This window comes from Lichenostomus cassidix, chromosome Z (genome assembly GCF_008360975.1).
Source record: "Lichenostomus cassidix isolate B80296 chromosome Z, HeHo_3.0, whole genome shotgun sequence".
Classification (NCBI taxonomy): Eukaryota; Metazoa; Chordata; class Aves; order Passeriformes; family Meliphagidae; genus Lichenostomus; species Lichenostomus cassidix.
Genome location: NC_139511.1, coordinates 490130 through 505158, shown reverse-complemented (window position 1 = coordinate 505158; position 15029 = coordinate 490130). Strand labels below are relative to the sequence as shown.

At 56.7% G+C, this 15029-nt stretch overlaps 1 protein-coding gene across 1 annotated transcript; it reads right to left on the bottom strand.

The window, feature by feature from the left end:
* Positions 1-2211: 2211 nt before the first annotated feature.
* Positions 2212-3140, bottom strand: TOMM5 (translocase of outer mitochondrial membrane 5). Its single transcript, XM_085042618.1, has 2 exons — positions 2934-3140; positions 2212-2660 (listed from the first exon to the last, which is right to left on the bottom strand). The coding sequence occupies exons 1-2, from the start codon at positions 3052-3054 to the stop codon at positions 2626-2628; spliced, it is 156 nt and encodes a 51-aa protein (XP_084898744.1). The 5' UTR covers positions 3055-3140; the 3' UTR covers positions 2212-2625.
* Positions 3141-15029: the final 11889 nt, after the last annotated feature.

Sequence of the window (15029 nt, the reverse complement as noted above, 5' to 3'; positions counted from 1 at the left end):
CTGGCAACTTCGCTACACAACAGTGTTTACACTCAGGCCTACTGATCCCTCCAAGCCTTAGCATGACTACTACTAAAGTTTTTATTCATAGTTTTGCAACACCTGCAGGGATGAGCACTCCAAACCTCCCTGGGCAGCTCCTGCCAAGGCCTGAGCACCCTTTCCATGGAGAAATTCCTGCTGCTGTCCTGCTGAGCCTCCCCTGGCCCAGCCTGAGGCTGTTCCCTCTCCTGCTGTCCCTGTTCCCTGCAGCACAGCCTCACCCCCCCGCCACCTGCACCTTCCTGTTACCAAAAATTGGTAAAAATACACATCCTTAACACTGATGCAGCATTAAGAAGCAGCCATTTTACATTCAGTGCTGGATACATGAAGAGACCTCGCAGAAATACTGTGCATACTGAGCACAGAAAAGGCTTCTGTTCATATATTTTACATGCGGGCTCACTGATTTTCCCAAATCAAACACACACGTGGTAACATTTCCCTGAAGCCATTAACACATGTTCCCTCCCATCAGCAGACATGTTCTGCTGCCCTCAGGGTGTTTCTGATGGTCCCTGTGGGTGATGACCCCACAGTCATGTCTGTTCGCTGGGTGAGCTGCTGCTAGTGTGCCCATTTATGAGAAAGGCTGGCATAGCTGGTCTAGCTCGTTAATTTGTGAGGCTTTGAATTAGTGGAGTGTAGTTTCTTACTCCTTTCCTCGGTTAATGTTTATTGTACTTTTGATTGTGCACTTCCATAGCCTAATGATTTTGCTAAATGATCATTGTATTAACCCACCAGGTGCAAACAATTCATCTGGCTGTACTGTCAGGGAGTTGTGCAGAGCCAGAAAGTCTCTCCTGAGCCTCCTTTTCTCCATGCTGAGCCCCTTTCCCAGTTCCCCCAGCTGCTCCTGGGGCTCCAGCCCCTTCCCCAGCTCCATTCCCTTCCCTGGACATGCTCCAGCCCCTCAGTGTCCTTGCTGAACTGAGCGCCCAGAACTGGGCACAGCACTTGAGATGGGGCCTTAGCAGTGCCCAGTGCAGAGGGACTGCCCTGGTCCTGCTGGCTGGCCACACTATTCCTGATACAGGCTAGGTGCCACTGGCCTTCTTGGGCACACCTGGAGTCACGTCCATGAGCCACTGCTCTGGTTTTTCCTGGCAGCTTTCCGTGTCTTTCCAGCTGTGGAGGCTGCCTGGTGTAGCCATGTCTCCTTCCCCGTGTATGCTGCGTTCCCTAAAGTTTTGGCAAGATCACACCTTTCCCCTTGGAACTCAGACACCACTGATCATGCTGGCACAGAGCCACAGGGTGGCTGAGCAGGATAGTGTGACAGAACCTCTGCCCTGGGAGGCAAGGAGACACAAATGTGGGGTAGAAGTGGGAAGAACTGTGAAGAGATGCCCAGGTACTTCTGGAAAACCATACAGAGGTGCAGGCAGGTTGCAGAGGAATTGGGATTGTTGGATCATTTGTAAGAATGCCAAGGCACAGAAACAGCTGCTCTGAGGAACAGGAGTGCCTGGGAGTCTCATGTGGATCTCCTGTGGATCTGGGCTCATGCTGGACCTGGGAACACCTCTGTGCTGTTTTACATCCTTTCCCCAAGATCAGCGGGAAATGCTCACATCACCTCCAGCACAGCCCGAGCCTCAGAGCCCTGACCCTGCTGTCAGCACTGTCCCCAGCGCTGTCCCCAGCGCTGTCCCCAGCACCACCACCTGTGCCTGGCATGCAGGTCCCTGGGCTGGAGCAGAAGGAAAATTCCACTGCCTGAGAGCCAAGAGGGGGAAAAGGACTTCCTTCCTGCAGTCACCTGAGCTCAGGAATGCCCTGGATTTCATTTCCCAGGGGAATCCACAGAGCCACACGTGGATGCAGCAGGCAGCCATGACATCTTCCCAAATTAACACCCCATTTCCAAACCTAAGCTGCACTTCCAAGGCCCCCTGCCCCAGGGGCTGAGGTACCACCCTGTGAGCCAAGGACAGATCCAGGCGGTTCCTGGGCCAGGCAGAACTGGCACAGGCTGGCTGGGAGATGCCGAGCTGCCCTGCCCTGCTACTGCTCTGTGCTGTGACTCCACATCCCCACCTGCACCCGGCACTCCTCTGCATCCCTCCCGCTGAGATGGGTCAAAGGAGGAGCAGTGGGAAATAATCCCAACCAAACTCCATCTCACCCAGTGATTATTAACAATAAAGCGCAACCAGGGCCCAGTGACACAACTGCTCTCCTGTTTATTTGATTGAAGTCAAACTTGTGAGCTGGATTCAGGGGAGACTGGATGTTGCACACAGACGGGTGGGTGAGGTGGGCAGCCGCAGCACACAGCTGCCAGCACGGGACGGCGTGTGCCGGGTGGGCATGGGCTTCGTTTGCACAGCACAGGGAATGTTGTGTCACGAGTCACTGTTTGATCGCCCCGGGGAGCGCTGCGCAGCCGGAGTCCCCTGCAGGGACCACCGGTCCCATGCTGCCAGCCCGGCGGTCACTCCCGGCTGGACGTGCTGAGCTGAGACGTTTCGGAACCGTTCGGCGCTGGCTGTCTGCCTCTGACACGGCGGCCGATGAGCGCCCCGGGGAGAGCAGCTGCAGTTCATTTCACGGGTTCGTGCGCCGGGCCCCGAGGGGTCATATACTGTCCAGCTTCTTCAGGATGAAGGGAGCTGAGAAAGAAAACCGCGGGGACTGGAACGGGGCCAGCGGCGAGAGTGCCGCGAGGCTGTGCAGCGCCTCAGGCACCGCGACCCCGGCCGAGACACCGCCCCCTGTCCCCTGCCCCGAGACGTGTCACCGCCCACCGCTCGGGCCCCACACACGCCGGGAAGGCGGGCCCGGAACGCTCCGGGAACGCGGCGCTGGGAAATCCCGGGAAGGCCCGGAGGATCGCGGGGCTCGGGGCGGACACGCCGCGCCGGGACACGCGGTCGCTCACTCACTGATCCGCAGCAGCGCGACGTAGATGAGGAAGTTGCGGACGGAGGCGAGGACGTCGCGCCGCATCTTGCGGCGGAGCTCCTCCGGGTCCATCTTGGGCCCGAGCCCCTCGATGCGGAACATGCCGCCGCCGCTCCCGCCCGGCCGAGCGCGCTCCGCGCGGCGGAACTCGCCACCGGATGGGGAGCCCGCACGTGACCACGGGCACGGCGCATGCGCACCGAGCGCGGTGACGCCACCGGCGGGGCAGGGACCACTTCCGCCAGGCCGTGTGGGGAGCGCGGCGGCGACAGGGAGAGGGAGAGGGATAGGGAGAGGGGCAGCGAGAGGGACAGGGGCAGCGAGAGGGACAGGGGCAGCGACAGCCCCGTGCTGAGCGCGCCCCGAGCCTGCCCCGGCCGGGCTGCACGGCTGGAGGGTGTCACAGCTCCCAGGAAAGGTGTTCGCTGCTGTTTGAGCTCTGTGCGCTTTCAGGCCAGCGAAAGCAGATTTAATCCCCGAGCCTGAGCAGCCCCCGAGCTCCCAGCGGTGAGCAGGCACCGCACAGACAAACTCCTGGCTGCTGGAAGTGCCTTGTGGAGGGTTAGCTGCACAGAGCTTATGGACAAGGACATCGGGCAGAACTGCCAAGACAAGGGAGAAGCTCCTAAAGAGAGCTCGGCAGCTGTGCTGATCAGCTCTGGTGGGGAACACTGATGGCAGCAGGGCAGCTCCTGGCAGCTGAGCCAAGAGAGCCCCTGGCCAAACCAGGGCACGCTGAGCATGGCACTGATTAGCGTCATTAACCAGCAGAAGGGGGAACGCTCATTAACGAGAGAACTCTGCTGTTTGTAGCAAATGAACACTAACGCCCTTGTTTGCTAAAATGTGTAAATAGCGGAGGGGTTTGATGGTTCTCATGCTGGAGTTGTGGATTTGTCACCCAGCAAAATGCAAATGAAGAGCTGTAAATAAAACAAATACCTCGACTCCTTCACTCTGAGGGAAAGAACCTGTTTGGGGACAAGGGCAGGCCTGGCTGTGTGTGAGAGAGAGCCTAGAGTAACAGATCCCAGAATCACAGAGTCACTGGGGTTGGAAGGGACCTCTGGAGCTCCTGCAGCCCAAGGGTGCCCTGGAGCAGTGACACAGGGGTTGGCATGTCTCCAGACAGGGACACTCCAGCCCTCCCTGGGCAGCTGTTCAAGGGCTCTGCCCCTCCATGGAAAGCTCTTCCTGCTGCTGGGCTGGAATTGCTGTGCTTTATTTTCTGGCCATGGCTGCTCATGCTGTCCCTGGCACCTCTGAACAGTCTGCCCCATGCTCTGCACCCTTGGAGATGTTGGGATGGATGAATGGATCCTCTCAGCCTTCCCTTCTGCAGCCTGCCCAGCCCAGCTCTGTGCTCAGCTCACAGATGCTGCACAGCCCAGATCATCAGAGGACAAGTGCTGACATTAATTGTGTCCTTTTTGTGGTCGGAGCTGGACCAGGCCTTAGGCTCACCCAGAGAACTGCATGCAACAGCATCTCACAGTTATACACAAAAATCAGATTTATTACCCAACAGACAACAAGCCAATAATTGCACACTGGAGAGAAACACAGAATATTTATTGCAGAGTTGTGTAAACCTGGGTGCTTGGTGTATCCACAACTCCAGCATGAGAACCATCAAACCCCTCCGTTATCTACACATTTTAGCAAACAAGGGCGCTAATGTTCATTTGCTACAAACAGCAGAGTTCTCTCGTTAATGAGCGTTCCCCCTTCTGTTGGTTAATGACGCTAATCAGTGCCATGCTCAGCGTGCCCTGGTTTGGCCAGGGGCTCTCTTGGCTCAGCTGCCAGGAGCTGCCCTGCTGCCATCAGTGTTCCCCACCAGAGCTGATCAGCACAGCTGCCGAGCTCTCTTTAGGAGCTTCTCCCTTGTCTTGGCAGTTCTGCCCGATGTCCTTGTCCATAAGCTCTGTGCAGCTAACCCTCCACAAGGCACTTCCAGCAGCCAGGAGTTTGTCTGTGCGGTGCCTGCTCACCGCTGGGAGCTCGGGGGCTGCTCAGGCTCGGGGATTAAATCTGCTTTCGCTGGCCTGAAAGCGCACAGAGCTCAAACAGCAGCGAACACCTTTCCTGGGAGCTGTGACACCCTCCAGCAGTGCAGTCCTACATGCTGGCAGCATTCAGAGCACCAGGAATGCTGCCCGAGGTGGACACGAGCTCCAGGGGTGCCTGAGAGGGGCAGATGAGCAGGCAGAGCATTGTGGCTCCCCTCAGCATCCTCACAACATGCCTGGGCTCCACAGCCAGCCATACAGTTAAAAAAAGGGATTTCTCCCTGCTAAGCTGCCTGTGACCCGAGGCAAACAGCAATTACAGAGCAGCTGCTCCCACTGTGGCAGTGATTACAGGGCTAATTGAGCTTTCCTGGCCGGGGGCCCGAGCCAGGTGGCCAAGGAGGAGCGTTCCCAAAGCACCCCACAGCCAACGCAGTCACAGGACATTCGATGCCAGTGCCCAGTGCAAGCGAGGGGGAACTTGTCCTGGTCACGGAAGATGTGACATTGCCCTCCCGAGACCTTTCCAGCAGAGTCCCAGGGGAAAACACAGCTGTCCAGATCCCCTGCTGACACAAACTGCTGGCTGTGCCAGCTCCTGGAAACCTCATTATTTACCCTGACAGGTGGCTCTCTCCAATTTTTGCTGGCAGGAACAGACTGGCAGGTCCCCAGCCCATGTTGGCGAAAAACAAGGAGTTTCATCCTGTATTTTGTAACTGTTGTTCCTCCCAGTCTTGCTTCCAGATGGAAAAGTGGGAGAGGGGCTGTTTTCCCAAGCATTGCCCTGGAGGGGATGTAGGAATGTGAGCAAATCTGGGCAAAGCTGAGCCAAACATGACAATAATGAGAAGAGACTGGAGAAGGACAGATGTGCCACTAAGTAGGAGTACAGCTGGGAGCTCTGCCAGGACATGGACTGGGAAGTTCTGGCCACAAGGTGTTCCACTGGAACATTGTCCTCATCCCTTTGTGAGATGGAGGCATGAGAAGCATTTCCCGTGGGAGATACTCCCATTGGACTTCAGGTGTGAAGTAACTGGCAAGGGAGAGAAGGCATTGGCTTTGGGTTTTGACATTGTCCTGAGCTGTCCTTGAAATGTTTGTGGCAATTCTCTCGAATTCCCTCAGAGCCCCAAACTCCAAAACTTGGACACCCAGTCTTCAGTTGCAGTCAGTCCCACAATTACGAGTTTCACTTGCCATTCTCTGGAGCTGCGGGAAGATTACGAGTCACTGACTGGGCACTGTCTGGAGCTCTCTGAACAGAGCACGACCTGGGAGTGGCAGGTAACAGCACGAGAAGCTGACAAGAGGTGCAGACAGTGCCACAAGGGACAGCTGGGTTTCCCAAGTGGTTATGGAGCAGCGGTGTGAGGAAAGGGCAGACTGCACAGGCAGCTGGAGAGAAGCACTGCAGGCCTCTCTCCCCTGGAGAGAAGCACTGCAGGCCTCCAGGGCTGAGGCCACAACTTCTCAGCAGCTGTGTCAGCTGTAGCACATAATGCCCAGATAATGCTGAGGCAAAGGTGTCAGAAATACAAAATTAGACACAAAGGTTAAAAAAACCCCACATTATAGCAGTGGGGAGAAAACTGTTGTAGGCCAGCTGTTCCTCTGGGGGACACCAGGCAGGCAAAGGAAGTTACAGGGCTGGGATCAGGGTCAAGGAATGTGAAAAGGGATTGCAAACGTGTGTGAATGTTGCTCCAGTCCTGTGAGGAGGAGGCAGCCAAGCAGCCCTGTGTGTGATCCCTGCTGGAGCATTAAACCACAACTGTTTTGGCCATGGTGGTACTGAAATTGGTTGATCAAACCCCTAACACCAATGGAGCATTGAGAGCCTGCTTTTTCTTTATTTGGCCAGAGGCACCAGGGGACATTTCCCATGAAATATCACGCATGTTGAGCATAGAAAAAGCTCCTGTTTAGATTCTATATTTTACAAACATATTCATTAATTTTCCTGGAATAAGCATGCATTTCCCCGGAATTATTAACTTATATTCCCTTCCCTTTGCATGTGCATTCTTCTGTCCCGGGTGCCTCTTGGTGGCCATAGACCCCAAAGTTACAGCTGAGGGCTTGAGGAACTGATGTTACTTTCCAAATATGGAGCTGAGTTGGCATAACTGGGCTGGTTATTCTCCTGCTCTTGGTTAATGTTTGACATGATCCCACGGAATAAGCATTGTGTGGTTCCATAGGACAGTGGGTTTTGAAGAATAAGTATTGTGTTAGCCCACCAGGTGTGGAAACACCTCTTCATCTGGCACCAGCAGGATGCACATCCAACATGCTGTCCTGGTGGGGAGCATGGAGAGGAAGGAGAGCTGCTGTCCCTGGCTGTCCCTGCCTGAGGACACCCAGGCACGTGGGCTGAAGCCCCACAGTGCAGTAGGGGTGCATTTTCTGGGTGTGATGGCTTTGGCAGCTCCCTGTTGCATCACATCGTTGCTTAGAACCAGGTTCACCTTTTTCTAGCTGAGAAAAGATTGATAAGGTGACACAGAATATGAATTACCATTGTTTTACACACCAACCTGGCAAATTCACTCCACACACCAGCCACTTCAGGTGATAAGTCAAGGTGTATTTCAGGTATGGAGGACAGACACAGTCTGGCTGCCTCCTCACCCCAAGGGCAAAACCAGCAGGCAGCTTTGGTTCTGGCTTCTTCTTGGCATTTCTGTGGGTAATTTTTCTGGAAAACTGTGGGATCTAGGTGGAAACAAGCTCCACTGGCCACGGAATGGAGCCTGCTGGTGACAGTGGCAGGGGTGCTTGCTGGGTGGGATGCAGAGGAGAGGGGATGGCTGGGCAGAGCTGCCTGGGAATCTGGCAGAGCCCAGACATTCCAGTTGAAGCTCAGGCTTCTCTCCCCTTGGGTTCCCCTGCTCCCGTGAAGTCCTGGAACTGTAGTGAGGCATGAAGGTGCAGAAGGCACGAAAGAAATACCATGCAGAAATTAAAACTGCCTGGACAATTCTTTTTGAGACCTCAGTCAGGTTTCTAGGGGCAAGGAACTCGTCGCAGGGGATTGATTCTCCTAGATAAAAATGTGGAGTGGCCCTTCAGGCACTGTCCTGGGGTGTTTCTCCTGCATCGTGGAGATGGTTTATCTGCCAGCTGGAAGGACAGCATGCCTTTCTCCTGGAAAAGGCAGTGTTAGCCTGGCCTGGCCCCTCTGCATGCACTGCTGTGATGTGGAGGAGGACTACTCCTGGGTCTGGACCAGGATGTTTATCAGGATAAGGGCTTTCCTGAGGCCCTGGGGCAGCCTGGCAGCAGCACCAGAGAGGCAAACCAGATGATGCTGGAGCCTTGGTGCTACTGCCATGTTGGTCCTTTCCCCCCACCCAGGGAATCAATATTGATACACCACTAATGGCAGCACTTGGCTCTGTGTCTATGGAAAGGTTTCCTCCATGTGTACCAGGGAAAGTTCTGCTCATCCTCCTGCAATCTCCATGGCTCCCTAGCCCAGCTGTGCCACGGCTGTGCTCTGTGCCTGTCACACCAGAGCAGCTCTGTCCCACATGGGTCACACCAGAGCAGAGTGGTTCTGTTCCAAATGGTGTCACACCTGAGCACAGAGCAGTTCTGTCCCACATGGGTCACACCAGAGCACAGAGTGGTTCCTGCCAGCCCCCAGGTGCCTCCCAGCTTTCCAGGACAGTGTCAGGGCACTGCTGTCCCTGCTGGGCACAGGACAAGCCCTGGTGCTGGCGGAGGAGAAGGGGCAGCAGGACAGGGCTCACTGATGGCTCTGCTCCAGCTCTGCCCACGGATTCTCCACGTCTGGACACCAGGGCTCAGCACCTCCTGGCCACACTGTGACAGGGGAAACCACGGGCTGGTCTCAGGGAGGGAGTTTCCTCCTCCCTCAGAGGTGACAGTCCCACCAGGCATCCCCAGACAGCCCCTGCTGCCCCCTCCCAGCCATGGAGCTCTGTGTGTGACCAGGTGCCTCCAGCCCACCTTTCTCCTCTCTGCCTGCTCTGGGCCCAGCCAGCAGAGTGGCTCTGCTCTCCTGCAGCTCCTCTCAGGCCACCATGGCTCTGTGGGGACAGCCTGGGGCAGTACCTGTGGCAGCTGCTCCCCACAGCTGGAGGGAGGCTGGCACAGCAGCCTGGGCTGCACGGAGGAGCTGTGGCACTGACCAGCTTCCCCCAGTGCTCCTGCCTGGAGCAGTCCAGCTGGGACTGCACTGGGGCTGCTCCCTGCCCAGGATGTGGGATCTGGCAGTCCAGGAGGGATGAGGAGCCAGGCTGGGCAGGTATGGCCAGAGAGCCACGGGGCTGACACTGGCTGGGCTCTGCGTGTGCCCAGAGCCACTTTGTCACTCCTCTCCTCAGCTGGGAAGGGGAGAGGATATACAACAAAAGGCTCGAGGGTTGAGAGAAGGTCAGGCAGAGATTGCTCAGCAATGACTGTCATGGGCAAGACAGGCATCGGGGTCACAGCCTCCTCTGGGCATTGCCCTGCTCCAGTGGGATTCTCCAGGGCTGCAGGTGACTCTGTGCTTCCCCGTGGACCTCCACAGGCTGCTGGCAAATCTCAGCTCCGGCACTGGAGCACCTCCCCTCCTTCTCCCCTGACCTGGAGCTCTGCAGGGCTGTTTCTCTGAGGTGTTCCCACTCCTCTCTTCTCAGGCTCCAACAGCCCCTGTGAAACAACTTCTTTGTTCTTAGCTGTGTTACCCCAGAGGTGCCACTGCCCTGATGGGCTCAGCCTGGCCAGCAGCAGGTCCATCCTGGAGCTGATGCCATTGGCCCCATGGGGCACAGGGGAAGCTTCCAGCAGCCTCTCATGGAAACCATACCAGTAGCCCCCTGATCCCCAAACCTGGCCTGGCAAAGCCAGCACAGCAGCCAGGTCTGTACACCTGTGGCCACACACACCCTGAGCTCACACTGACACCAGCAGCACAAGCAGCTCCTGCCTGCTTCCCTTTCTGGCCTGGGACCACCCTGGAAACACATTGTAGAGGAGGTGGGGCTGGACGAGGGGCAGGACAGACAGCAGTGAGCCAGCACAGGGCACTGCTGGGTGAGCATCCCCACTGGAACACTGACCCTGTGCCCTCAGCCCCTTCACTGCCTCACCCCTCGCTCTCCCCACGTTTGCTCTCCCCAAACCCCAGCGATGCCCACATTGCCCTGCATTCAGTTCCTCCCCAGTGCCCTGCAGTGAGCCCTGTGCAATCCTGACTGCTCTGCCCTGTGCCCCATGGCTTCCCCTGTACCCCTGACTGTGACACTGCACCTGGGAGGTGCTTGAGAGAGGGTGATGTCCCCCAGCCCTGGGGGCTGAGCTCCCTGGGACTGAGCTCCCCTGGGACTGGGAGGTGCTGGGTGTTGTCTCATAGCTCTGGGGGTGTCACTGGGGTTTCCCCAAGGCTTGGGGCTCTACTGCTATGTGCAGATGGTCACCAAAGGCAGTGTTCCCAGGCTCTGATCTCTCATCCCTGAGAGGGCCAGGACTGAAAGTCATGTCATCAGACCAGCCACATTGGAATCTCTCCCAGCCAGCTCACATGAGGCCACGTAGTTTGAACTCACCCATCAGTTCTCAATTCGGGCACTCCAGGGGTGTTCTCAACACCCCAGGTAGGTTTTGTCACCCCTCAGAGAGTTCTGTCCTGCTCTGGTGTGGGACTCAGGGCTTGTGTCATCCCACATCAGCACTGCTGGCACTCCAAGAGAAAGTTTCTCTTCCTGCTGTTGCCTCTTCTCTGGGGAGAGGCAAACGTGGTTCTGTCACTCCTGGACCTGCAGCCACTGCTGCTGCTGCTGACCCCCTGCACCACTGCGAGCCTCAGGTGGTGAAACCACACCCAGATGTTTCAGTAGGAAGTGAAAAGAAGATGGAAAGCAATGTCAGAGCCTCGAGGCAAATATTTCAGACTTGTCACCCATTTACCTGTGATCCAGGACAGGGGAGGACAGAGACAAGAGGAAATGTGAGCCCACAAAAACTGCAACCTATAACCACAGCACTTTCTGCAGCAGCACCAAGGTTGAACATGACTTCTGGTGCCTTCAACAGGCTCTGTGGGCTGCTGACCCTCATGATGAAGAGAACCAGAACCACCCAAGCATGAAGCAGAGTGGAGGAGGGTGAAGGTGTTCCTTATCTGCAGCCTCACCCTGTGGAAGGGCAGGCAGAGTGCCTGGGAACAGGACCTGGTCCTGCAGGGCCCTGCAAGCAAAACCTGCAGCACAGAGGCACTCGAATGTGGCCAGGGAGCCCTGGCACACCTGCATGAGGAGCTCAGGGAGGGCTGGCTGACCCCTCAAAGCTCTGGTTTTCTGCTATGAAATGTGACGGGATTTCTCATTCTCAAGATCTTAGCCATAGTTCTTCAGAGCTTTCCAGGTCCTTTATCCCAGTCATCCCAGGGGCATCATCTGGCTCAGAGGACATGGAGCTAGGTGGGCTCACAAATGGCCGAGGTCCCAGAGGTTTCATCCTTCACAGACGTAGCTTGGCATGCAAGCAGCCACAAGCTGCAACTTTCCAAGTAGTGCCTAAATGTTTCTCAGGACAGAAGGCTTTCACAGGTCAGCTGTGACAGGATCCAAACCTGAGCAGTGATGAATGCTGCTTAGAGACAAAATGTCCTGTAACTTGTTGAATTATTGTTCCCCATGCTTCTAGAACTGCAGCTGCTCAGAGAGAAGAAAGCCATGTGCTCAGCCCCACCCCACACAGGCCCAAATCTCAGATTTCGTAGGTCACTGTGGCCTTCACGTGTGCCTGGTGAGTGGGTGCCACTATTCACCCTCAGGAAAAACAACTAGGGCTTTATTTCTCTTTTAATTAAGCATCTGTTTCCTGTGTGGATTGCTTTGAAAACATCACCCAGGGCCACGTGGGAAGGGAGATGTGATGCACGTTGCCCAGGGAAGCGGCATGAATCAGCAACTGATGCAAAGCCTTTTTCTGGACACTGTTTAATGTTACATTAATTTCAAATGTCAGGCCCCAACCTCATTTTTTTGTCAATTTCACTGACCACAGGGCAGTATTGTTTGTGAAAGGTGCCGAACTTAGTTCCTACGTCAGCAGAAGAGAAAAAATAACCCTATTTTCTGTGGGCAAGCTGTTTTGGGAGAGGAACAGTTCCTGGAAAAGGGGCAGAGGTAGCAGGCCAGACAGTGGAGAACTCGCAGTGCAGAAATGCTGCGAGGGGCCGGAGGGGCGAAGCCAGGAAGGGACAGCCGGAGCTGATCGATGGCTCTCGGTGAGCGAGTGCTGCGCAGCCCGCGCTAAATGCAGCGCTGCGGCAATGGCAAGGGAGGTCACAGCGAGCAGGGCACCTTCGCGGCACGGGCAGGTGCCAGGGCAGGAAGGAAGGGCTGCCGTGGTGGATGTGGCTTCCCGTGTCACCCAGAGCCGGGCAGTGTCCCGCTGTCCGTGTCCTTGTCACCGGAGTGCCCGGAGCAGAGCCCCGCGGGGTTCGGGGCTGAACGCGGGGGGCTCAGAGTGGGGAACCCAAACAACAGCCTGCCTTGCCCGCTCCCACCAGCCCAGGGGCACAGAGGCGGCAGGGAACACAAATTAGGGACACCCCGTGCACAGCGTCCCGGGTGAGACTCAGCCCTGCATTCCTGGGCTGAAACTGTCAGAAGAGGTTCACACCTGCGCGCCCTGAGGAGCATCAGCCAGCACAGGACAAACCATGGGGCACAGGGCAGAGCAGTCAGGATTGCACAGGGCTCACTGCAGGACGCTGGGGAGGAACTGAATGCAGGGCAATGTGGGCATCGCTGGGGTTTGGGGAGAGCAAACGTGGGGAGAGCGAGGGGTGAGGCAGTGAAGGGGCTGAGGGCACAGGGTCAGTGTTCCAGTGGGGATGCTCATCCAGCAGTGCCCTGTGCTGGCTCGCTGCTGTCTGTCCTGCCCCTCGTCCAGCCCCACCTCAGCGCTGTCCCGAGCGGGGGCTCTCTGTCCGGCGTGCCCGTGGGGCAGCACCGGAGCCGGTGCCGGTGTCAGTGCCGGTGTCGGTGTCAGTGCCGGTGCAGCTCCGCACGGCGGCGGTGCGGGAATCAGGGCCGAGACCCCCGGGGGGCGGGATGCGGGGCGGGATGCGGGGCGGGTCGGGGAGGGTCGGGGCGGGCCGGGGCGGGCCCCGCGGGTTGTCATTGAGGTGCCGCCCGTGCCCCGCCGGCGCGGCAGCGCTGCGCTCCCGGCGGCAGGTAACGGGGATCGCTCGGGTGGCGCGGGGCTCCCCCGATCCTCCGGGGAGCGGGGCGGGCGCGGGGCTTCTCCGGGCGGGTCGGGTCCCGCCGGGGCGCGGAGCCGGGACGGGCGGTGCCGCCGCGGGAGGTGCCGCTGCCGGTGCCGCTGCCGGTGCCGGTGTCGGTGCCGCTGCCGCCGGCAGGCTCTGCTCCGTCCGCCTCTCTTCGCGCTGCGGTGATGCCTTAGCGGTTTCTGCCCCAGCTTGCCCCAAACGCCGTGGGCTGGTTTCCTTCTCGGTGAGAGGAAGCCATACACGTGCGCCCCGCTCTCCCGAACAACAAAATAAGCGAACAAAAAAGCTCCCGACAGTTCTCAGCTGTTGAATTCACAACCGATGCTTTTGGCTTCTTAGCCATAATGGGGAAAATATTGTGAGAGGAATTGCCCTTGAGCTGGGGGGAGCAGGAGGCAGAGTGACACGAACATTGGGTGTCAGGGGCACTGCTGTGAGCATCTCCATCCCGGAGGTGGTGGTGCCCGCGGGGCAGCTGGCCCAAGGGGCCCCAAAGGACAGCACACAGGCCGTGCATGCTCCCTGGTGGGGTTACAGGTTTGTACCACTGCCCAGAGCGTGCAGGTTTGCTCCACTTGTGTGCTCACATGGCTCTCTGAGCACTGGAACTCACCTGTCAGCCCTGCCCAGGTAACCTGCTCTGGGTGTGCTTGCTGATCTCCACCTCCCAAGCGTCGTGCGTTTTTACTGACAGTCTCACAGCCTCTTGTGGCTCCTTGTTGCAGGTGTGTTTGCTACACTTGTAGAGAGTTACCTGAAGTTTCTCCTTCCAGGCAGATTTGTGTGAGACTTATCCTGCCAGTGGGATGTGTGAGATAAGTCTGAGTGGTCTAAAGGGGCTGTAAAATGGGAGATGTTAAGGACCTCAGGAGACATGGAGTTCTTGCTCCAGAGGAGAAGGCTTGCTGGCCCAGGAGAATCTGCAGATTTAGAGACAGAAATGACAATCACATAGGATAGGAAGCCCTCAGTGAACAATTTCCTTCACTCTCTCTCTTTCTGTGATGTTCTTGCTCCCATATAGGGTTCTCTGTAATAAGGCAGGGAGGCAGATGTTTGGGGAGCTGTTGTACAACCTGAGAAAAATCCAAGCTGGAAAAGAAAAAACTTCTGGAAGTCTGCAGGCAGCATTAAATTCTCCCTGCTTAAATTCCAGCTGACATTGGCTAGAGAGACACTTACCTCATAGCCCCATCTGTGAATTGGCCTGGCAAGACTGAAGAGAAACCTTTGGGGCCAGGCTGGGTGGCAAGGCCAAGGCAAGGGCATGCCTGAGTGTGGCAAGGACATGGCAAAGCCTCTGCCCAGCCCATGACCTCTCTGCCTCCCCAGCTCAGCCCTTGGGAGCAGGCAAATGGCACACATTTCCATGGGTGGTGCTTTGTAATTTATCCTGGGTTTTGATCCCATAAGGTTTAATAAATTACCCTCCATACTCTTGCTGACCAATCTGCTGGCAAACAGTGGCTTAATGCTGTTCAGTGCTCTGGGCTCTCTCTTTGTGGAAAGCCTGTCTTTCTGAAGCTGGAGGGAAGCTCTGGGCTCTGCTGAAATGGCTCTGTACATGGCATGACATTCCTGAATCAATATTTCTTAAGTGCAGGTCTTTTCCCTTTTGTCTTCTTCCTTTCTTTACATTTGCCAAAAGGCCAAGCCAGAGCTGCTTCCCAGCACATGTTGAGATCACCTTCACTGGCAGGTGTGGAGGAACCTGCTGAGGTGCCTGTCCTGAACTGAGTTCTTCCTGTGTGAACAGCCCAGGAAGGCCATGGGAGTGCTGAACTTCATGGGCACTTTGGTTGGTT